Source organism: Leptonychotes weddellii, chromosome 6 (assembly GCF_054177405.1).
Source record: "Leptonychotes weddellii isolate Sample4059 chromosome 6, ASM5417740v2, whole genome shotgun sequence".
NCBI lineage: Eukaryota > Metazoa > Chordata > Mammalia > Carnivora > Phocidae > Leptonychotes > Leptonychotes weddellii.
The window spans coordinates 50,633,643-50,656,384 of record NC_138374.1 but is presented as its reverse complement, the minus strand read 5'-3'; the positions used below and the strand labels follow the sequence as shown (position 1 = coordinate 50,656,384).

At 55.2% G+C, this 22,742-nt stretch overlaps 1 protein-coding gene across 5 annotated transcripts; it reads right to left on the bottom strand.

Moving 5' to 3' along the window:
- On the bottom strand, positions 1–16,510 carry AIFM2 (AIF family member 2, ferroptosis suppressor). 5 transcript variants are annotated; one of them, XM_081824134.1, is made up of 10 exons: positions 16,372–16,510; positions 9,059–9,249; positions 8,586–8,701; positions 6,944–7,063; positions 6,129–6,221; positions 4,503–4,611; positions 3,431–3,583; positions 1,877–2,077; positions 1,538–1,712; positions 1–253 (listed from the first exon to the last, which is right to left on the bottom strand). In XM_081824134.1, the coding sequence occupies exons 2-9, from the start codon at positions 9,234–9,236 to the stop codon at positions 1,561–1,563; spliced, it is 1,122 nt and encodes a 373-aa protein (XP_081680260.1). In that variant the 5' UTR covers positions 9,237–9,249; positions 16,372–16,510; the 3' UTR covers positions 1–253; positions 1,538–1,560. The 5 variants fall into 5 exon arrangements, with proteins under 5 accessions (XP_081680260.1, XP_081680259.1, XP_081680258.1 ...); XM_081824133.1 differs by having other exon boundaries at positions 9,059–9,252; positions 16,372–16,504; XM_081824132.1 differs by having other exon boundaries at positions 9,059–9,252; positions 16,191–16,472.
- Positions 16,511–22,742: the final 6,232 nt, after the last annotated feature.

Genomic DNA, 22,742 nt, shown 5'->3' with positions numbered 1-22,742 from the left:
TTTTCTTACAACACCATAGTCTTTTATTGCAACATTTTCCTCAGTTTAGAAAACTGTGTCCCCACGAGTGGACGCTTGTAAAATGTTATAAACAGAACAAGGCCTGTCACACACAGGCTGAGACGCCCACCCTGCTAGGCCCCAGGTCAGACAGCACGGGATGGTCTGTGCTCTCGCTTCCAGAAGGGGAGCCTGGTTGGCCTTGGTCCACAGGAAGGGAGTCCTGGGTGAAGCCTCCGGCAGGGCAGCCATCCTACGGGAGAGAGGCACAGGTCTCACATAGGCCTAGGGAACAAATGGAACTGACCTGGACCACAGCCCAGGCTGGGAGGACTGAGAACCCCAGTGAGGCGGGGGTCCCCAGGACTCTGGCCAAGGACCCAGAGGTCACCATCAAAAGTGAGCAGGGCCTGCATTTATTCGGATGAAATCACCAACCACTTCCACTATGGAGATTTAACCTATGTCTTCCAAAATAGACTCCCTCCGATGGAAGTCCTCTCCCAGATAGAGTCATTTATGTACCTAAACACAGAGAGTGGCAGGCTGGGCCCCCCCAAGTGTCCCTGGGGTTGGCCAGGAAACCAGAAGCGCAGAACCCCAGAGGTTCCCACAGGGTCCCCCGCCCCCAGCATCAGCTGGAGTTTTGTCCCTTACAAAATCGGCTGAGACAGCAGCCTAGAAGCACACAGGGGTTCACCGGGAAGCCCCGCTCTGCTCCCTGAATGTGAGCCCAATGGCAACCCACCCAAGGGTCCTGTTAGCTCAGCTGCCTCTCCTTAACTTCTCCAGCGGCTGGCAGGCAGGCCAGGCTTCGGTCTTAACCCACTAGCTTTGTAAAAACTCACTCTCGGTTAGGACGGGCTAACCGGGAGGGGAGTCTATCTAATTCTTCCTTCCTAAATGTAACCTATGGTATATAATCAGGACCTAGAAAAGGAAATATAGAAAGTCTCGTGAAAATGAAAGACTGTAGGGACTAATAGTTTGAAATTAGGCTCCTATTAACAACCTGAGTATTGCAGAATGCATGAGGTTTCCCTCCCAGGATGGGACGGGAGAGGCTCAGGATGCAGGCCATTTCTACCCCAGCTCCCCTTCCTTAGCTGGTCTCACCGTGCATGCTCCCCTTCCTGCCCTAACAGACAGCATGCCAGCCACCAGAAGACTCTGCTCTCTCCTGCTCTGAGAGCCCTGAACCCCCACACATGTGCATGCCCACACATGCGCACACACACAAACATGCACGCACACGCACGAGGAGCCTGGGGTAGAGAAGGCCGCTATACCCTCCCCAGGACCAAGTGAACCCTCAGCCAGCACAGCTGCAGGCCAAACTCTCCAAACCCAGGAAGAATCCTCTAGGAGGTGTCTTTTTTCCAATGGCTCTCTCTCTCCCTCTCCCGGTTTTGGCTTTCTGTAAGTTGTGTGTCTGATCAGTACATCCCTGGTGTCTTACTCCAGGAAAAGGGCATCTGCCCTTTGGCATTCGTCGGGCGGGTACCGCCCGTCAAGCACTCTGTCCCCCCAGCAGTACCTCGTCTCCAGCCCCGCTCCAGCTCAAGGTGGAGACTGCCGCATGGTCTTCCAGCTTGAGGAGACGAACAGGTCCCGGCTCTTGGCCAGCCGAACCATGAGCCGCCCCACGTAGAAGCCACTGATCTGGCCCACGCCGTCGTTTCTCCCCATGGCCAGGAGGAACGTCAGCGCCCCTGTGGAGCAGACACGTGCGCACAAACCAGACCCCCGCTCGCCATCCGTGGGCCTGCAAGTCCCAGGGCACAAACCCTCCCGGGGCCTCCTGTGTGAGGACAGGGAAATGCGTAAGACTTTCGGGGAGACAGGCGAGGCCCTGAGGTACGCGGGGCTTCCTTACCTGGCTTGTAGGCCTTGAGGGGCCTCTGCTTCATGGAGTTGACGATGTTGGCCACGGCAACGCCGGCATGCAGGCCAGCGTGATAGGCCATCTTGGGCTCCTTCACGTCTGCACAGTCGCCGATGGCGTAGATGTGGCTGCAGCCCTCCACCTGGAGATGCTCGTTCACTCGGAGCGCGCCATTGCTGGCCAGGTGACTCTCTGCCGGGCAAAGCCAACCCAGAAACCCTGTCACGTGGCCGGGAGAACATGGAGAAGACACCCGTCTGGGGCTGGGTAAGCCACCCTCCAAAGGCACAGCTCCAGAGGCACACATCCACCTCATTTAGTTCTGCCTCAGTCCCCACCTCAGAACTCTTCCTGCAAAGCAAGGTGACTGTTCCGGGATGGAAACCGGTAGCACGTGCCGTTTTCCACAACACGCACGACCCTGTAAAGTCACTGCCTGACAGGGACCGTGCTGCGCCTCTGCCAAGTCTTGAATTTCCCTTTGAACAGGGAGCAGATTTTTTTTTTTTTTTAAGATTTTATTTATTTGAGAGAGAGAATGAGAGAGAGAGCACATGAGAGGGGTGAGGTCAGAGGGAGAAGCAGACTCCCCGCCGAGCAGGGAGCCCGATGCGGGACTCGATCCCGGGTCTCCAGGATCATGACCTGAGCCGAAGGCAGTCGCCCAACCAACTGAGCCACCCAGGCGCCCAGGGAGCAGATTTTTTAAGTCAATGCAGGGCTCTAGTAAATGCTAAACTTTTTAAGGGACTTAAAAGAATTATTTTTGAAAATATAACATTAAGACAAAGGGGTGTAAAATTCTGGGATCTCTGGCCATTATAGGCGCTCGATCCCACCCCCACGCACGGCCTGGACTAGCTTCCTTCTTCTGGGACCCGCCAGTTCTTTCCCGCAGGACCCACACAGGTGCTCCTCGTCCAGGAGGGTGCTACGGAGTAAATGATAGCGACCTGGGGACACAGCAATCATGGGGCCTGAGGAAGAGTCACAGAGTCTCCAGCTCACCCACGGAGGCCAGGACTCCACCCCCCGCCCCCCAGCCTCCAGTTAGCTGGGGAGTTCACTATTGAACCTGAGGCCACATTATTTCCTCTACTCCCCAAATGGTCATTCCAAGCTCAGTGGCCAAAGGTCTGGATCAGGGTCTGGGGAGAACAGCACACCTGTGAATAAACAGTAAAAAGCCTGACTCGGGAATTTTGTCTCCTCCATGTTCACAAAAAGTGAAACAATTTATCTTTCCTTCGCTCTGAAACCTGTTCCCAGCTCTCACCACGAGGGGGCGGGCTCCGATTTTTGAAAGACTGGTCACTTGGGCCACCTTGGCCTAAGTCATGGCCAAAATGCAGGAAGGCATAGCAAGAGTCGACCCAGGCCTGAATGTAAAGTTTGATGTCACCATTCAGAAGAGACCTGAGCTGTTGGGAAGGAGGGGGGAGGAAGGCAGGGCAACGCTGATTCCAGCGGAGAGAGGCCTGCAGGGCCTGCGGCGGCCGCACAGTAAGGAGGCGGCCTGGGGAGCAGGCCCCGGCTCCTGCTTACCGAATGCACTGTAGTAGGCCGAGCTGTTGATCTTAATACCGTTGCAGACGATCACCAAGTTGGTGGCCACCTCTGTGCCTTTGTCCGTGTGCACCCGGATGCACTCTCGATACTCATTAAAAGGCAGATCCTCCAGGTTGCTCACCCGCTCACCTGTCAAGTGAGATCCATGAGTGGGAGGCCGGCAGGGGGTAGGCACAGCATCAAGGGGCCCAACAAAGCGATCCTTCCCTCCTGCCTTCTTCCCCGCCCCTCTGCCAGTCCACCCTGCTGCCCCAAGAAGCACAAGGTGGCCATCCGACCCCCACAGAGGATCCAAAGGGAGGAAAGTCCCCAGAAGCAGTGTGGGAAAGTGAAGCTGGATTTCTCAAGAAGTTCTGGGAAAAGCAATTTGAAGGGGACCTCAACCACACATCCTGGAATGTCAGCCACACCACCCTAACCAGGCAGCAAGACCCTCCAGGCGCACCGCCGACTAAGGGGAAAGCAAGAAAAGTCCAGAAGCTCGCCCACACTCTGCACTGCCCCAGAGTAAAGGTGGTCCCAGTATTGCACGGCCAGGTACAAGGAGACCAAGAGCCGGGAGGGGTCTGCACAGAACAGACACGTCACCCCTCCCTGTGGAAAGCACAGAGGCTGAGCCCCGCGAAGTGTGCCGGTCACGGCGCCAGGGTTAGGGACCCACTGTCTAGACAAGCTGGGTGGTGCTCTCCCCTCCTGCTCTCCACAAAGCTCACACTCCTCAAACAAAAAATACAAACCAAAAAAGAAAAAAAAGCCCAGTCCACCACAGAGACGGCATAATTCAGGTCAAACCCTTGAGGTGATTTTTTAAAGCACTCAGCGAAGTGGTCCCACTCCGCCGGACAGTGTGCCGCCTCCTGGCCTGGGGGCGCCGTGAGTACCAGGGCCTCTGCCCAGTCTGCAGACAGGCACACCCCCCAGCTGGACAAGGCTCAAATGCTCAAGCCCAGGACCCAGAGGGCCCTCGAGCTGGGGCAGTGAGCCTCTGAGCCCGATCTCGCCGGGCCAGGGGGAGGGGTGGGCAGGGGGGCGGGGGGGGGGCACGTACTCAGCAGCAGCTGCACGCCTTTCTGGAGCAGGATCTCCTTCGCTTCCTGCCGGACGCAGGGCAGGATCTCCTTGTCGGCAAGGGCCACTTGGGAGTGGATGAGAGTGACCTGGACAAGCGACCACGGGGCAGAGAAGGAGCCACTGAGTCTTACAAAGAGAGGCTCACAAACGCGTCGGTCTCTCTCCCCCACCTCCTCCCCACCCACCGGTTTACTGAGGCCCCAGAGAAGTCATCTGCCCAATGCCGGAACCAGGTAAGGCGAGCTGGGCCGGAGCCCACATCTGGTCAGAGACTGTCTCAGAAGGAGCCAGCGCTCCACAGTCCACAGCCACCCACCCCAGAGCCGCGGGGGGATTATTTCCAAGGGTCTCGGGCACTGATGATTACAGTCTATACATAAGCCATGGCCATTCTGGCCGCAAGTCAGGCTGGCGTTCACGTTACGGCCAGCTCTAACACTGGCACTCCCAGCACGTCTCCTTGCCATCTGGGTTAGCACCGGGAAGCGGGGGCAGCCTGGCACGAGGCTCGAAGCTCGGGCTTTAAAGCCAGACTGTCGGAGCTGAAGTCTCCTCTCAGATACTCACTCGGACACCCCCCAAAGAGTCCGTCAAACAGGGATCCAGTGCCACCCACAGGCAATTAGGCAATTTGTGACGATGAATTGAGAAAACATGTAGAAAGCACATAACTCAGCACATACTGAGTCCTGAATAAAGGGTGGACACTATTACTTGTATCTGTCCATAGACATATGCAAGTCCTACTGAGTGGCTTACAACTTCAGCCTGGTCTTCACCCCATACATCCAAATTTAAAAACTTTTACATCAATCACTCATAATAATGTCCAATACTTTGTCAGAAAACAGCCATATAATTAAATTAGCCCATACTGATCTTTTCAAAACCAATCTGCCTTTCCCCCGGGAGAAAGAACCAGACACGGTGTCCATGGGGTTCTCAGAAGCCGGTCTAGCATCAGCTGCAAGCAAGCTCTTGCCTCAAGGACCCATAATTACCGCTCATTACTCGGCCCTCTGCCGAGCCTCTACCTCCTGTGGACGGTCTCTTTCTCTCCAGGGCTCCGGGCAGGTCCTCCATCCCCCCATCATTCAAGGGGCGCTCCTGCCACGGGCGCTGGCCAGTCCTTCCCCCGCACGGGCAGTGAGGGGGCTGCACGGCAGGGACCCCCCTGCGGCTACTCAGGCCAAGGGCTACCGTCTCGCGAAGACCAAAAGGCCGCCCTTGCCCCAGACAAAACGCCACCTGCGGGTGTCTCTGACCAGGCCAGCTGCCACCAAACAGAGGGAATCAAAGTCTATGTTTATGTCTCAAGAAGCTGAACACCGCAGGGGACGCGAGCTCACCTTCTGTAAGGTAGCCCTCCTGGGCTCACTGCCCCTGGTTGGACCGGAGGGCAGGCCCCCTCCCTGAATGAGGACCGGCCCCAGCTCTGCGGGACATCAGGGGACTCCCCACTGCAGAGAGCGGGGGCCCCGGAAGCACGCGATCCCACTCCGCGATCGTGGAGCGCCGCCGCCCGGGCCCCAAGCCAATCCCCCATGCTCCTTGCACAGAGACGCCGGGCTCTGAGAGTCCAAAGGCAAGGCCGTGTGCCCACCTCCTTCTCGGGGAATTCAGTCTTAACCTCCGCAGCCATCTCCACTCCAGCAGAGCCGCCTCCCACCACCACCACCGACTGTGAGCGCTGGACCTGGAGCGGAAGGAAGCGTGAAACACACCCTCAGACCCAGCCTGTCCTGTGGCTCGGCCAGGGTGGGGGCTCCTTGGCCAAAGAAGAGTCCCAATTTGGGGTCCAAACGTGCTTCCTCGGGGCCAGGTCGTGCTGGGCGTCTCCCCGCATGTTCTCGCTTGCCCACCATTCCACCATTCAGGTGACCACGGCCCAGGTCTGTCTGAGTTCATAGCCAGGATCCTAACCTCCACACTCACATCCGTTCATGACGGTGCAAGAGGCTCCCCAGGCTTCTCAGAAGCTTGGCAGAGTGGGCAGGACCTGGCCATAGTCACGCAGCTGCACTCGCCGTGGGATCCTTCTCTGGGGCTCCACTCCCCATCTTTCAGCAGTGCCAGACCCTGCCCACCCCTCACTGAAAACTGCCTGAGGTCACGGATCCACGCCCGCTCCGTAAAACACAAAGGCCTGTGCAAACGGGACCCCAAGAGAGACAAGTCGGGGATACACCAGTCACAACATAAGGCCTGGGGTGCTCCTACCCAGACTTCGAGGAGAGACAAAGGTCCCCACCAGGGCGTCTCTTCCTACTAACTCTCCATCTCCATGGCTGCGCCCGGGGGTCTCCTTGCTGCCGCCCCACATGTCCCCATAGCGGTTCCCCTCTCGCGGGGCCCCGCCTGACCCTCGCGGCCCACCCCATCCCCCACCCCCCACCCCCAGGCCAAGAGGCCGCTCACCTGCTTCACCATGTCCTCGTAGGCCTGGATAGCAGCCTCCCGGCTGGAAACCTGAGTAAACTTGCCCGGAAAGAGCCCGGTGCTGCCAGTGGCCAGGATGAGGTGTGAGAAGGACAGGGCCTGTGGGGGGCGGGAGAAAGGAGGTGAGGGCAGGCTTGGGCTTCTGCCTGCGATCGGGCCCACCGGGCAAGCAGCACCAGCGGGGGAGAGGCCTGGGCACACCGCGGCCACCCTCCTCTGAAAGGAGCAAAACCATCATGCTGAGCAGGCCAAGAGGAAGCACTAGAACCCGGGCCATACCTAAGCGAGCAGCGCGCCCGTCCTGCTGGGGCCGCCACACACAGGACTGGGAGGGGTGTGCTCCCACAGCGGCGGGCAGGCCGGGCACGGGAGGCTGCAGTGCGGACAGCAGAACTCTTAGCCTCCTGTGTGCAGTCCGTTAGGAACCTCCTAGGTATTTCCCAAGAAACTTCCCCTGCTCCCACAAAAAAAGGGAGGGAGGGAGGGAAATTCTGTTTGGAGCCTAAATATAGAAAGTTGGCAAAATCAGCACTGCTCTGGTGGGAGGGGGAGCGGAGGGGCTGTAGCCCTTCAGCCCCTTCTCCGTGGGGGCCCAAGATGCCCTCATGATCCCTCCTAGGGCTCTGGAAAGCACTGCCCAAAGCACAGGACAAGGAGACTCGGTCATCTTTCCAACTGAGAGATTCCTCAGGCCTAAAACTAATTCAAGGAAGACAGATTCGCACGAAGTCACTGAGGACAGAAACTGTGTCCCCTAGGGCCGGGCTGGAGGCGGCCCTTCCCATGACATATGGCAGCTCCCTGATGGATCCCCAGTCACTGCAGGGGTATGCCAGGCTCTGGGCTCTTCCCAGGGCTGGGGAATGCCGAGATGAGTGAAAGCCTCTCTGCCCCAGTGAGCTCCCAATCCAGGGGATGTGGGATCATGTGTGCGCCTAGCCTTTGATTCCACATAGCAGGGAGGGCCCCCACAGGCCGGCTGGGCTGGGGCCTGGTCTGGGACACTAGCTTTCAGAGTGTAGACTCTGGGGTGAAACTGTCTGGGTTCAAATCCTGGCTGAGTCTCTTACCAGCTGTGGGACCTTCAGCAAGCCATTTAACCTCTCTGTAAAAAGGCTATACCACCTCCCCCACGGAGTCATGGTGGGCATGAAATGAAACTAAGTAAGGCTTGGGGTGCCTGCATGGCTCAGTCATTGGGCGTCTGCCTTCAGCTCAGGTCATGATCTCAGGGTCCTGGGATTGAGCCCTGCATCGGGCTCCCTGCTTGGCGGGAAGCCTGCTTCTCCCTCTCCCACTCCCCCTGCTTGTGTTCCCTCTCTCGCTGTATCTCTCTCTGTCAAATAAATAATTAAAATCTTTAAAAAAAAAAAAAAGAAAGAAAGAAAGAAAGAAACTAAGTAAGGCTAAGACAGTGCCTGGCGTATAGGAAAGGCTCAGGAGAAGTCTGCTAGGGCCAGGCCTTTGCTTATGAGGAATCTGCTATCCGGCCAGCACCGTGTGGGGGCTATTGATGACTCTCCACCCTTGAGAACATCCAGGTCTCATCCCACCGGCAGCTGCGGCCCCCTGGGGCCTCGTGAAGCCAGCTGAGGATCAGGTCAGCCCCCACCATGCTCACCTCACCATCCTCGAGCAGCACCGTCTGATTCTGCAGGTCTATCTCTATGACCAGCCCCTGCCGGAAGTTTTCCTTGAAGGTCACGGAGTAGGAAATGAATGTCTTTTTGGCAAACCCTGGGGAATGGGTGCAGAGGAGGTCAGAGAGTAAAACTGGGCTGCCTGCGGGAGGCCAGAATAACTCAAAACCTTTCCTGAGGGGTAACCTTGGCCGAAGAGCTGAGCCAGTGGCATTGTGGACATACCACCGCCCCCGACAGCGCCCGCCTGGGCCTCACCAGGTCCCCGGAAGCTCCAGCTCTTACTTCTACAGCCTTGATACGGTAGCTGCTTAAGGCCAGTGACCTAAAGAATCTCCAGAATTTCTCTAAAGGTGGAATTTAGGCCTCGCCCTAAGTGGCAAAAACCACCCCCACACCCACAGTGGTGACAAGACCACTCTCACAAAGAAAGCCCCAGAAGAGAGTCCATTACCACTTTCCACGGAGGCCCGGAGGGCTGCCACATTGTGATGGAAGCAGTCCTTCATGTCCACCAGCATGAAGGGGATGTTCAGAGCCTGCAGCTGGCTGGCAGCAGCTATCCCACCAAAGCCCCCACCCACGATCACCACGCGCACAGCTCCCACGTCCACGGACACCTGGGACCCCATCTCGAACCAGGCACTGCTGGGATAGGAGGAGAGACCGCATCAGAATCAGGGGGCTCAGGTGCTGGGCGGGGGCGGGGGGGACACAGCAAGAGAGGCCTCAAATGACAAGACTTGATCTTTTAATGTATTATTTATTTTTATTTTTTGTAAACTCTACACCCAACGTGGGGCTCAAACTCATAACCCCAAGATCAGGAGTCACATTCTACTGACTGAGGCAGCCAGGTGCCTCATGACTTAATCTTTTAAATTATATAACTGTCTATTAAGGAAATTCCAATTTTGTAACGTGTGAATTAAATTCCAAAGGAACAAGGTGTACCCTAATTCTACCCCATTGCCCAACCACCAGTTCCCTTCTCGGAGGCATCCGCGATTACCCCGTGTACATGAATCCCTCCAGATAGTCTGTGCACCTACAATGTTACTTTTTGCACACATCAAATAAATTGTTGTGTATTTTTTTCATTCAATATATTTGTTCCCTCGACAACGTGCATTAACTGGGTTCCTGCTTTCTGGCATGCTCTGTGCCGTGGACATGCCGTAATCACGGACGGACAGAGATGCGGTCTCTGCCGGTATAAAGGCAGGACCTGCAGGCTCGCGGGGCCGGGTGGCCGAGGCTGATGATGGGAGCTGTGCAGTAACAAGAGGCAGGGGTGCGTACCGGTGGGGAACCGGCAGGCACACTGGGCAGACACTGGACTCCGCCCGGCGCGCAGGCCACCACCTTGAGCCCTAGGTTGAAGGAGATCAATTAGCAGGTTATGCCGAGCAACCCGCAAAACAGGATGTGGTACGATGAACGTCATGACAGTAGGGTGGGGAAGAGGGGCCTGCGGTGAGCAGGTCAGTCCGCTGAGCATTCCTGGGACAGGGGAGGTGCACCTGAGCCACGTCCCCCAGGAGAGGGGGGAGAAAGCAATGTCTGCCGGTAAGAAAGAAGGTGGGGGAGAAGCACTGATCACGCGGGTTCCAGTCAGAGGGAGTGGGGTGCCGGGTCCTACCTGATGCCTGCGACAGGGGAGTGGTCACCTGCAAGAGCGTCTGCAGAGGGCAGAAGCCAGATCTGCAGACCAAGTGTGCCCCAGGCTCATGCTCACACGGGGACTGTGGCAGCCTGACCAGTTCCTGGCAAACTGAGAACCAACTTTGGTTGAACCCCTAAGGAGCTAAAATTCGAGAACCACTGCCTGGCCCCGAACTGGACACTGAAGGACGGCTGAGGCAGAGGACAGCATTGGGTTGGGTCACTAGACGCTGAACTGCTGAGCACAAAGGAAAAAGACAGGAGCAGTTTGCCTGTGCTTTCCTAGCTAGTCTGGGAGGCTGCCCACCTCCAGGCTCAGCCTCCCGAGGGCCTGGGTCATCTGGTACATCCCAGACTCTGCCTCTAGGGAGGGCGGAGGGGCTGGCCCAGGGCTGCAGCGAAGGGCCCCGTCCCCAGCCCAGCTTAGCCCCAGAGAAGGTCACTCGTGGTGCCGCCTCAGGGCTCGCTGGGGTGGGAGCCCCGCTGCCTGAGGAGCAGAGACCCTGAGAGCATCCTGCGGAGAGATGCTGGCTCAAGGGCAACAGGCAATCAAACCTCCTCCTGGCCTGTGCCAGGCTTCAGGGAGAGGCAGGAATAAGCTAGGCTGCCGGAGAGCTATGCTAAGGAAAGAAACAAAAGCTTCCCCTGCACAGAAAGCAGCAAGAGAAGCTGATAGCTGCTGTGGGCTTCAGGGAGGGGATGTTCAGGGCGAGGGGCAGGGATGCAGAGAGGGGGAGGGCAAGGAAATAAGAAATTGAACTTAACCTTTTTTTTTTAATTTTACTTATTTAGGGGCGCCTGGGTGGCTCAGTTGGTTAAGTGTTCGCCCTCAGCTCAGGTCATGATCTCAGGGTCCTGGGATGGAGCCCCGCGTCGGGGCTCCCTGCTCAGTGGGGAGCCTGCTTCTCCCTCTCCCTCCCTCTGCTCGTGCTCGCTTGCTCTCTCTTGCTCACTCTCTCTCTCAAATAAATAATAAATAAAATATTTCAAAAAAAAAAAAAGGATTTTACTTATTTATTTGAGAGAGAGTGAGAGAAAGAGAACACAGAGGGAGAGAGCAGAAAAGGAGAGGGACAAGCAGACACCCCTCCCCGCTGAGCAGGGAGACCAACACAGGGCTCAATCCCAGGACCCCGAGATCATGACCTGGGCCAAAGGCAGACGCTTAACCAACTAAGTCACCCAGGTGCCCCAGAAATTGAACCCCAACCTGGAAGGTCAACCTTGAAGGACAGACAGCATGTTCCAGTCCATCTGGGACCCTCTCAGACAGCACTACAGGGATGGGAAGGCTACTACTCTGTTCTATATCATCTGTGTGGCCTGGGGCACAACGCTCCCCCTCTCTGGACCACGATTTACCCCCTGTAATGGGGGGGGGACACACTGAGATGTCCTTGCACACGTAAGTTTCCAGGACATGGTGACCCCCTCCAAGATGGCCCCCAGATCTTCCCCCACTTCCAGAGGCAGCTTATGGACCTCCAGGAACCGTTCTCATTGGTATTCAAAGACCCACTGTTTCTGGGCGCCTGGGTGGCTCAGTTGGTTAGGCGACTGCCTTCGGCTCAGGTCATGATCCTGGAGTCCCGGGATCGAGTCCCGCATCGGGCTCCCTGCTCGGCGGGGAGTCTGCTTCTCCTTCTGACCCTCCCCCCTCTCATGCTCTCTATCTCATTCTCTCTCTCAAATAAATAAATAAAATCTTTAAAAAAAAAAAAAAAAAGACCCACTGTTTCATTTCTCCCCTGGGGGAGAGAGAACCTGGGGATGGGGCGGGGTGGAGATTTGGCAGAGGAAATTAGAAGAGATTTAACTTTGTTTCTCATTAGCTAAATGGTCCCCAGTGCATTGAGGCTTGTACATTCTACCCATTTTACAAATGAGGAAACTGAGTCCTCAGCAGGGCTCTGACCAAGACAAGTCCCCAGGAGTGCCACTTTCACGGCTCCAGGCCTTCAGAAAGGTAGTCCAGAGCTGGTCCCCTGAGTGTTCATCAGGCTGAATCTGCCAATTGGGCCAGAAAGAGAATATTTCCTGGGGCCAGGACCCAAGGGGGCCTAGGGACCCAGCCAGAAGTCAGGAGAGGACCCCAGGAGCTGAGCAGAGCCTGTGAATGTGGAGGGCTATGGAAGAGGTGCATTTCACCTGCCCCCTTCAACACACCCCTCTGTGCTAGCAGCCTGAAAGGAGGTTGGGGAGAACCCAGAGAACTCTGTTTCCAAGTTGGCTGGGCACGGGCACTAGAGAGGATACACAGCTTGCTGGGGAGACAGGGTCCACCATGGGTCAGGTCACACCAGACCACCAGGGCAGCTCAAGGAGGAGCCCTGAAAAAGAGTGGAACCAGGGGCCTTCACCACTGAAGGCAAAGCTTAGGCCATAAAGTCCAGTGGCAGGAAGGGAGGGGTTGGAAGTTCAGGGAACGAGGTGGGGAGGCCAGGAGGGCAGGTGGCAGGGGCCAGCAGACCCATGTCACACTGCCACGGCTATTCTCAGGCCTACCCCCAGGCCATAATCACCAGGGTCTCCTTCCCAGTGAAGAAAGCCCCACGACCCCAGCATAGGCCTGACGGACAGTGGCTTGGCCAAAGGAGTTGAATCCCTGCTCCCTCAGCCCCCAGGGATCATCAGCTGGCTTCCCCAAAGGGCTAACCCTGGCCTCAGCTAACCCCTCCATGAAAGCAAACTGCTTCTCCGGACTCCCAGTGGAGGGACTGGGGCCTGAGGGCAGAGCCAGGCCCCTAAGGGGCTACCATAGCTGGGCCAGGGGAGGGGAGGTGCTTTTACACTCCAAGCTGCCTGAGGCCTCTCCTGGAATCTGTCCCTCTCTCCCCCCTACTAGCCTCTGACGCTCCCACTTGGGGAATGGGGGCTGGCAGCTCTCCAGCCCATTCCACCCTTCCTTCTCAGCAGCCTCCCCTGCCCAAGGCTCTTGGACACACCAACGCTCCCTTGGCTCTTCCAGTGCCAAGTCTTGCCTGGCCCAAGACAGCCAGACTCTGCTAGGCCACAACTACTTGGGGACACCGAATCCTGGGCTTAAGCCATAGACCTGCGTTCCCAGCTACATACCCTAAAGGCGCTCTCTGTCAAATAAATACACAAAATCTTTAAAAAAAAAAAAAAAAAAAAGCCTAATCCCACTGTGTACAATCGGACACAGACACCCAGCTCCACAGACACATAGACACATAATGATTCCATCGGCTAGCATTCATTGTGCTTTTATCCATACCTCTGTGCTGAACAGCTGTGGATTTTTGTCCCCATCTTGGAAACCAGTTTAATAATTTGTCCAAGTTCCACCCTCAACACTCTGACCGGAACTGCACTCCAAACCAAAACGCTAATAGTGGTCACCAGGTGATATTTTTACTTTCCTCTTTAAAGCTTTTGTTTTGTTTTGTTTTTGTATTGCTTGAAAATTTTTAACTGAGTATGTCCTTTTTATAGAAATAATAAAGGTTTAAAACCAGGGCAGGCCTCCTACCATCTATTTTTATAAGCTGAGATATTCCTATATTACACTAGTTGAAAGTATACAATCCAGCGGTTGCTAGTACATTCATAAAGTTGTGCAACCATCACCACAATCTAACCCCAGAACATGCTCATCACTCACCAAAATAACCTCTTACATTAGCAATCACTCCCCGTGCCCTTCTCCCTCCAGTCCTTGGCAACCACTCATCTCTGTCTCTACAGATTCACCTGCTCCCTACCTTTTGCGTCTGGCCTCCTTCCCTTAGCATAACGTTTCCAAGATTCATCTAAACTGCAGCATATATCAGTATTCTTTCTTTCTTATAGCTAACATTCCATCGTGTGGAGATACCACATTTTGTTTATCCATCCGTCAGTTGGGTTGTTCCCACCTTTTGGCTGTTATGAATAATGCTCCTATGAACATCTGTGTACAAGTTTTCGTGTGGACGTTTGTTTCTAATTCTCTTGAGTGTATACGCCTAGGTGTGGGATAGCTAGGTCCTATGGTAACTCTAGATTTAACTTCTTCAGGAACTGCCAGACCTGTCACCTGATTTTGAACCGAACATCAAGCCAGAGAGAGTGACCCCAGAGAATCTTAACTACATCAGTCTAGACTCAGAATATTAGCATAAAAGAAGATCCAAGAGAACAAATCCTAATTGTCCAGCAACTCTTATGGAATGCAACCTTTGCCACCTCCCCAACACACACACACACACACACACACACACACACACACACACACAATCTGGTTTACGCTTGTATTTTCTTTTTTTTTTTTTATTTATTTATTTGACAGAGAGAGACACAGCGAGAGAGGGAACACAAGCAGGGGGAGTGGGAGAGGGAGAAGCAGGCTTCCCACTGTGCAGGGAGCCCGATGCGGGGCTCGATCCCAGGACCCTGGGACCATGACCTGAGCCGAAGGCAGACGCTCAACCGACTGAGCCACCCAGGCGCCCTACGCTTGTATTTTCTCAGTAAATCCTGTTTTCTCTGCCAAAGACACCAGCCTGACTCCAGGAGGGTTCTTCTCCAATAATACAAGCAAGGGCCTGTTAGGAACCTACTGAGAAGTGAGGAAGTTACATTTGTGCCAAAGCTGTTAAAAGGTCATGCCTCAGAAGACATAAGAACCATGTGGCCTCTAACCAAAGCGAGGACATGGCCCCAGCATTGCTTCACAGAGATTACAAATAAAACACGCAGTTTTTGAGTCATAACAGTTACACCAAGGGTAGATTTCCACAGCCATGCTTCCAAGTGGCTGTCTGAGTGAGGGGGCCACTGGAGTGTGACTCACCCTGAACGTCCCCTCGCAATCTTGGGGAGGGGGAGGGACAGGCAGCCACACTCACGGGTCAGGGAAGAGGGGGGCAGGCTGAGAGTTGGCATTCCATGGCCAGCCCTCCAGGGGATGCACACTGAATATACCCCAAAAAAGACTGATTTCTGAAGGAAGACAAAGCCTGAAGAGGGAGCCGCTCTGGGCAGACTCATTCAGGTGGCACATACACACTCACAGGGAAAACCAAGACCCTGGAACTTGGACACCCTCCTGGGAGCAAGTCACTTGTGGTTCCCTCAACACCCCGACAAGAGTCTGCTCCCCACCTGTGTCTGGACCCTGGCTTTCTCATCTCACCACCAAAGACCAGTCTGGCCCTGGAGGACAGCGGCTCAGGCCAGCTCCACCCGGTACCCGCTAAGTAGTCCTGAACAAGACCAGGCCCAAGTCTCCTCCCTGAGGTGGAAGCCCTCCAGATGCTGGCTTCGGCCCAGTGCTCCTTGGAGGGCTCCTCTCTAGGCGCAAGGGTGAGGGCAGGGCGGCCTGAGAGTTTGGGGTGCTAGAGTGGTCATGCACACTTATACACACCAGCCTGAGCAGGCCTCCCTGATATTTTACTTATTTTACCTGCTGGCCTTCGAACCCAAGGTACGAGCTAGCTGCCACACCTGAAAGCCCTTTCCCAAACTGTCTGACCCTCTGCCCTGTGCCCGGCCCTCGGAGGGATCATCAGCTCCCCAGGGCCTCTCCCCTTCCCACCCTGACTGTACATCCAAAGGTCAGAGGGGCTCTTCCTGGAGGGGAAAGGCGGGTGTGTTTACTGGGGTCGGGGGGGGGGAGGAAAGCGCCCCACATCAGCCACCAGAAGCAGCTCCGGGTGGACTTCAGGCTTCCTGGCCTTCCCCAGCCCCGCCAGAGTTAGTTCAGGACCACTGGCCTTTGTCCCCTTGGAACCTGGGGCTGCATGGGGAGAGAAGCGGACCTCCTAGCGCACCCGAGTCGGTGGGCACTCGGGTAAGCCCAGGTATTGCCCCCCTACAAACGGGGGCTTTCCTCCTGCCCGGTAACACTAGTTTCCACCCAGGGGTGACCCTCGAGCACTCCCAGGGTGGGGGCGTGAGGGAGGGGCCGCCCGTCTTACCCGGGATGACTTCGTGAAAGTTTCGAGGGGCGGATGGGGAGGGGGCGAGTTTGCCCTACCCTCGCCGTGACTAAACCTCCCAGTTTTCGTGTGCTGGGGGAACTGGGGTGAAGCAGGCCTGGGCCCGGTTACCCCGCACGACCGCCCTCCTCCGCGAGGGCCCCAACGCCGGCGCACCGACCTCCGACGCCGTCCGCCGCGTCTTCCAGGCCCGGCGACACCCCTCCAGGCGTATGCGGGGCCGAGCGGGCGCAGGGACGCGGGGCCCCTAAAGCCCGCCCCGTGCGCCACCCCGCCGGGCCGCCCCCGCCCCGGCCGCTCCGCTGTCGCCGCGTGCCCCGGGCTCCTCCCGCTGGACGTGGGCGTGGCTCGGCGCGCGCCCGCCCCCCGGCCCCGCTCCCGGCAGCCCCAGAAGGCGCCTCGAGCACTGCGGCCGTGCACCCGACCCCCCGCCCCGGCACCGCCCCCCGGAGGGCGACCCGGACACTGCGGCCGGGCACACGACCCCCTCCCTCCCCGGCACCGCCCCCCGGAGGGCGCCCGGGGCACTGCGGCCCGCGAGAGCCCTAGCAACCAGGAACGCCTTCCGGGTGCCTCCGGCTTCCGCCGCCTTTCGGCCAGGCCCCTCGGAAGCTGCGGGAGCTCGGCGCGGCTCCGGGGCACTGGCGGAGCCACCTCCGGCGGCGGATCACCAGCCTCCGGCTGCACGCATGTAAATGCCAATCCGGGAGACCGCGCCGGGCACCCCGCTGCAAGCCGGCACTGTGCCGGGTGCGGGGGAGGGCCGGGGGGCAGGATGGAGAGCCAAACAGGCGCGGGTCGCGGTGTCCAGTCCGGGGTAAACACACAAAACTTGTATCGCTAACCGCAGTACCAAAGACCGGGGTTGCGCAGAGGAAGCGTGCCAAGGCCCCTCTCCAAGGATGAGAAGGGGTGGGCCCCGGGGAGGAGAGAGGCAGCTGTGCTCTGGGGCTGCAAAGACCCAGAGGCAGGACAAAGAGCTGAGAGGGGGCGTTGCAGAGGCGGCCACGGGACAGAGTGGCCCTGCGTGGACAGGGTGTGCAGACCCCCAGGCCCTGGTGGAGATTGGCTGTGTCATCCCCAGGGCAATGGGATGCTACTGCAGGGCTTTAGGCAGAAGAGTGACAGATCTGACTTATGTTCTCTAGCGAAAGGATGGGGAAGTGGCAGGGCTGCCTGAAATTGGGGAACTAGTTAGGAGGGCAGTCCTGGAGACAAAGGAGCTTGACTGGGATCTGGAGAGAAACGGACCGCTGCAAGCTACAACCCGGCAGTAGGATGTAGCCAATTTGGTGATGGATGAGCCATCTTCATCTATTTAATGCAAATATTAGCACCTACCCTAAGAGTTGTGGAAAAGATCCCATGAGATCATCTATGTGAAGTGTTTAGCTTGGTGCCTGGCCCACAGCAGCAACCCCCACACAGCAGCCCTTTCTTACAGCTGTTTCATGTGGGCACATAGCCTGCCCAAGGCTACACAGTGCGTCGGCAACTTCGGGCTCCCAGCCCAACGCTCTTTCGAGTACTGCCCTCCATCTTCTCGGTTTTCACAAATATTCACAGCAGTGTGAACTGTTCTGTACCTTTTCCAAAACCTGTGGCCAAGGACCTTGTATCCCCTGGTATACCCCTGGTAAGGGGAGGGTTGTGATCAATGCCACCTAGAAGACGTTGGTGCCCAGAACCATCCTGAGCTGGAAGGAAGCTGGTGTCCTCCGGTAAGTGCCCTACTCACATTATTAGCCCACACAGTCCAGGCTTCTTTGGAATCCTTGCCTCTACTACTATCCCGGCTGGCATCCTGCCCCCTGAATTTGGGCCGAAGAAGGGGATTCAATCAGAGGTATGGGAGTCTCTACCTCCTTCTCTCAGCCCCTGGGGCCACAGGAAAGCAACCCCGCGGAGGGCTCATGCCTTCAAGGAACCTTCAGAGAACCACAGCGTGGATGCCCCAAGCCTTACATTTGTCCTGGCCTTTGCAAACTTCCAAATAGCTTTTATCTCCTCTTTTCCGTCCTGACACCCCTAGGGAAAAGTAGGGCTGAGGTTTCAACTCTGACACCAAAGAGGACAACAAGCATATTTGACCCGCTCTGGGGGCAGAGATGCTTTGCTGGACTGTGGATCCCCAGCACCTGGCTCCCTAGGAGTTTGCTAATGTTTGTGTAAATGAATGATTTTTTTTAACAATTAAGGTATAATTCGCAAACCATAAAATTCCCTCTTTTAGAGTGTACAGTTCAGTACACTGTGCAACCATCACCACTGTCTAACTCCAGGACATTTTATCATTCCAAAAAGATACCCCATACTCAATTCCCCAGGCCATTCACCCCACACCACTCCTTTCTTCCCACCCAACAGGGCCCAGAGCCGTGGGACTGAAAATCAGAGCTCCCTGCCTAAATTTTGTCTGTGAATTTGCAAGGGCCAGAACTGGTAGGAAGGTATGGTTTGGATGCCGAAACCCTGGCAGGCGTATGGAACTTTAGTGATTAGTAGGAATGGTGGGCAGATTGTTTAACATCACAGAACCTAAGAGAAGGAAGCATTGCGGGCTCTCAGCCACGATGAGCCCACGTTTCCTGACAGACCACAGGTGGCTTTACAGCCAGGTCCCAGGGCTGGGGGGAGCTCCAAGGTACTGGAGTCAATTCAGGGGCCAGGAGAAACTGAGACAGTACCCCCACTCAAGGAAGAGGCAACCCTTAACTCTGGCAAGCCTGGTAAGCACTTTCCTTTTCCTCCTGTACTTCCAGCTACATGCATAAGCCTCAAAGGACAGGGGGAATCTCCCTGTTTCCTCTTCTCTGCTCCCAAATGTGGTTTGCTTATAGTGCTTCCATCTAGGGAAAGACTGTATTCACGAGGGTAGGTTCTACTGCTGGGCCAAGTAGACCCTCGAATCGAATGGCTCAAATACAACAGATGGGCATTTCTTGCTGGGTATCAGTACCAGGCCAATGGACTGGTTCATGAAGCTGCCCCCTGCACACAGTCATCCTGGAACTAGCCAGCCAGAGGCCATCTTTAACAAGTGGCTTCCATTGTCTCTTTCAGAGGTTGCCTCCATTCCCATAAAGGGGAGGGGGTGAGAGTGCAGAGGTTGTTATAGCCAGGCCTGGAAGGGCTACCCCTCCCTTCTGCTCTCACTCGGGGAGCTGGAACTCCCGGACAGCCACTGAGAGAGGGGCCAGGAAATGCAGTCTAGCCCATACCCAGGAGGAAGAGGGACGCTGGTAAGCTGGGTCCCAGCCTCCCTGGTTTTCTCCCTGTGCCTCTGCTTGTCTCTTCTCGGCCCCCTGGCAGGCTCCTGCTCTGCCTCTGTCCTGTCAACACTGGCAGCCCCAGGCCCTTCACTGCACCCGCATCCACAGCTTCGGCTGGCAGCACCCACAGCCTCATGGACAAAGCAAACAGCTGTGCGGGGCTCCTGCCAGCCCAGGAACCCACCTCTGCAGGCGCGGCCCCAGCCATAGCAAGGCACGAGAAGATGATGGGCCCAATCAGACATCTGGTCTCTGGGGCATTTCCTTTTTTTTTTTTTTTTAAGATTTTATTTATTTATTTTTATTAGAGAGCGAGCGAGAGAGAAACAGCATGAGAGAGGAGAGGGTCAGAGGGAGAAGCAGGCTCCCCGCCGAGCCGGGAGCCCGATGCGGGACTCGATCCCAGGACCCCGGGATCATGACCCGAGCCGAAGGCAGTCACCCAACCAGCCGAGCCACCCAGGCGCCCCTCTGGGGCATTTCTTGAGGGAATTTGAAAATGGGGCATGTGATAAGGAGAGCTAGAGATCAAAGGGCATGGACAGAAGGGCCAGAATGTGGTTTGCCAGATGCAAACTGTGCTTACAAGGAAGGAAAGACCCTGTGTGCAGAGGAGGCCAGAAGAGGGGGAATAAAGCAGAGAGGATGCCGAGTCCTCAGGCATCCCTAGTGGCCCCTAGAGCCTCCCCAGGTCAAGGAGGTTTCTGGCACCTGTCCACGAGGTTCTGAGCACTGAACCTATTTTTATTTAGGTAACAGAAGTGAGTCTTTGTTCCTAAGATCCAGCTTGGCAGGGTCCGCCAGCTCTCCACAGAGGTCATTCTATGGTGTGGGGGTCCTACTGGGAAGCATCTGCCCAGCCAGGGACATTTCCCACCCCGCCCCTTGCTTCTGGCTGGGGCCAAGTTCTTGCAGAAGGCTGAAGGACCGTGAACAGGAGTGATATGCATCACTTCTGGTCTGATGCAGTTAAGCAGCAAGGGTGGCTTCCTTCCCTCTTCCTAATTGATATGGGAAACGAAGGCAGAAGAAAAATTATTAAATTTCCTTACTAACTACAGCCCATTGACAAGTCCTTGAAATAGGCAGAGTGACCTTCCTCTAGGGACTCAACTGCCTCGATGTTAATACTTTGCTAAGGGCAAAAGGCAATCCTATCCCAACCCCTCTGCCCCAGATCCTGTAAGTCTACTTTAACATATAAAAATTCCTTTAGAAATTTCCTTTATCTCTAAACCCCCCAGATATGTGTTGGCAATCACCCCCCCACCCCCGGCAGGTAAATGGCCCACCGATATACATCTGAAGGGCCTCATGACTCAGGTTTTATTAGACAGTAATAAAAGACCTTTTCCCAACAATAGCTAGCCCTCTCAAGGTCCTGGAAACCTTGCTTCCAAATTCCTTAGAGACTCACACTATCCCTAACCCCCTCCCAACTTGAAAGTATATAATGGGCCGCTCCTCATGACCCCGGTACAGCTATTTCTGCCCATGGGTCCTGTCCCCGTGCTGTAATAAAACCACCTTTTTGGGGCACCTGGGTGGCTCAGATGGGTAAGCGTCTGCCTTCGGCTCAGGTCATGATCCCAGGGTCCTGGGATCGAGTCCCACATCGGGCTCCCTGCTCCTTGGGAGCCTGCTTCTCCCTCTGCCTCTCTCTCTCTGTCTCTCATGAATAAATAAATAAAATCTTAAAAAAAAATAAAACCACCTTTTTGTACCAAAGACGTCTCAAGAATTCTTTCTTGGCCGTCGGCTTTGAACCCTAATGTCTTTCCTACATACCAAAGAAGTAAAAAAAAAAAAAAAATCACTGGGTAGGCTTGTGGGGAGTGGTAATGGTGGCCCGCGTGAGAAGAGCAGCAGAGCATGATGGCAGAGGCAGGCCAAGGGGGTCAGAAGATTGGCCACATGCAGGGGATGGAGCAAACAAGTAAATAAACTGAGGATAAGGGCATGTGTTTCTCACCAACAGGAGGGAAAACAAATAGGAAGACGGGAAAGTGAGAATGAACCTCGTGGCAGTTAATACAAATCCGTACTCTTGGTGGTGACTCAAGGCTTACCGCATACAGAGACAGAAACAAATATAGACGTAGGGTCTACTGAGAGGGCCCAGGAGCAGCTACACCTCAGAACAATAAGCACACCTTGTACCTAGATCTTGGCTTCAGAACACCATTTTCCGGTAATCAGAACCCTGGAGAAATGTCTGGTTCCAGGAAAAGTATAAGGCAAACCCAGAACATTTTTGTTTTGAAGGCAGTGCTCAAAGAACGATGGGGAGATGCCAAAAGAAGGAACAGAGAAGCTAATCTGAAGGGGCTCCCACCAGCCAACAGACAATTTCGGCCTCAAAGTAAATAGACAAAAGCAATAGACAATTTCAGCATCAAAATAAATAATGACAATAATAGATTATAATCCACTGAAGAAAATATGAATCCATGAGTCCAAACAGATACAATTAAACCAATGGAAATTTCAGAAAGCTCTTACAACAGAATGCCAGCTAATAACTGTAGGAGGAATAATGAAAATGAAGAATGACCGTTTCACAATTAAAGTTATCCAGCCAAGAGACATAATGGGTGATAAACATCGTGGGTGAAACTGGGAAAAGAACAGTGTATTTATATTGTCTCAAAGTGATTCCACAAAAAATAGTTACTAATTACAAAGCGGGGGGGAAAAAAACCCACCTTTACAGCGGAGAAACCTAGCACCATCTTACTCAAATGATCAACATTATCATCTGTAACAGGACAAATAAACATCATGTGCCACTCAGTAGGTCACAATAAAAAGACGACATCATTAATGTGATATCCCAGCCGAAGATGCATATTCTGAATCTAATCAGGAGGAAGCTTGGACAAACTCAGGCTAAGGCACATTCTCTGCTACCTTTAGGAAGGTCAAGGACATCAGGCTCCAGGAAAGACTGAGGAACTGCTCCAAGCAAAGGGGGATCAAAGCCATGGTGAGTGGGTGTAACTCAGGATCCCAAATCAGACCTTTCTGTTACAAAGAACATCACAGGGGCATTTGTCAAAAGTGGAATGAGGTGGGGCGCCTGGGTGGCTCAGTTGGTTAAGCGACTGCCTTCGGCTCAGGTCATGATCCTGGAGTCCCGGGATCCAGTCCCACATCAGGCTCTCTGCTCAGCAGGGAGTCTGCTTCTCCCTCTGACCCTCCTCCCTCTCATGCTCTCTGTCTCTCATTCTCTCTCTCGCAAATAAATAAAATCTTAAAA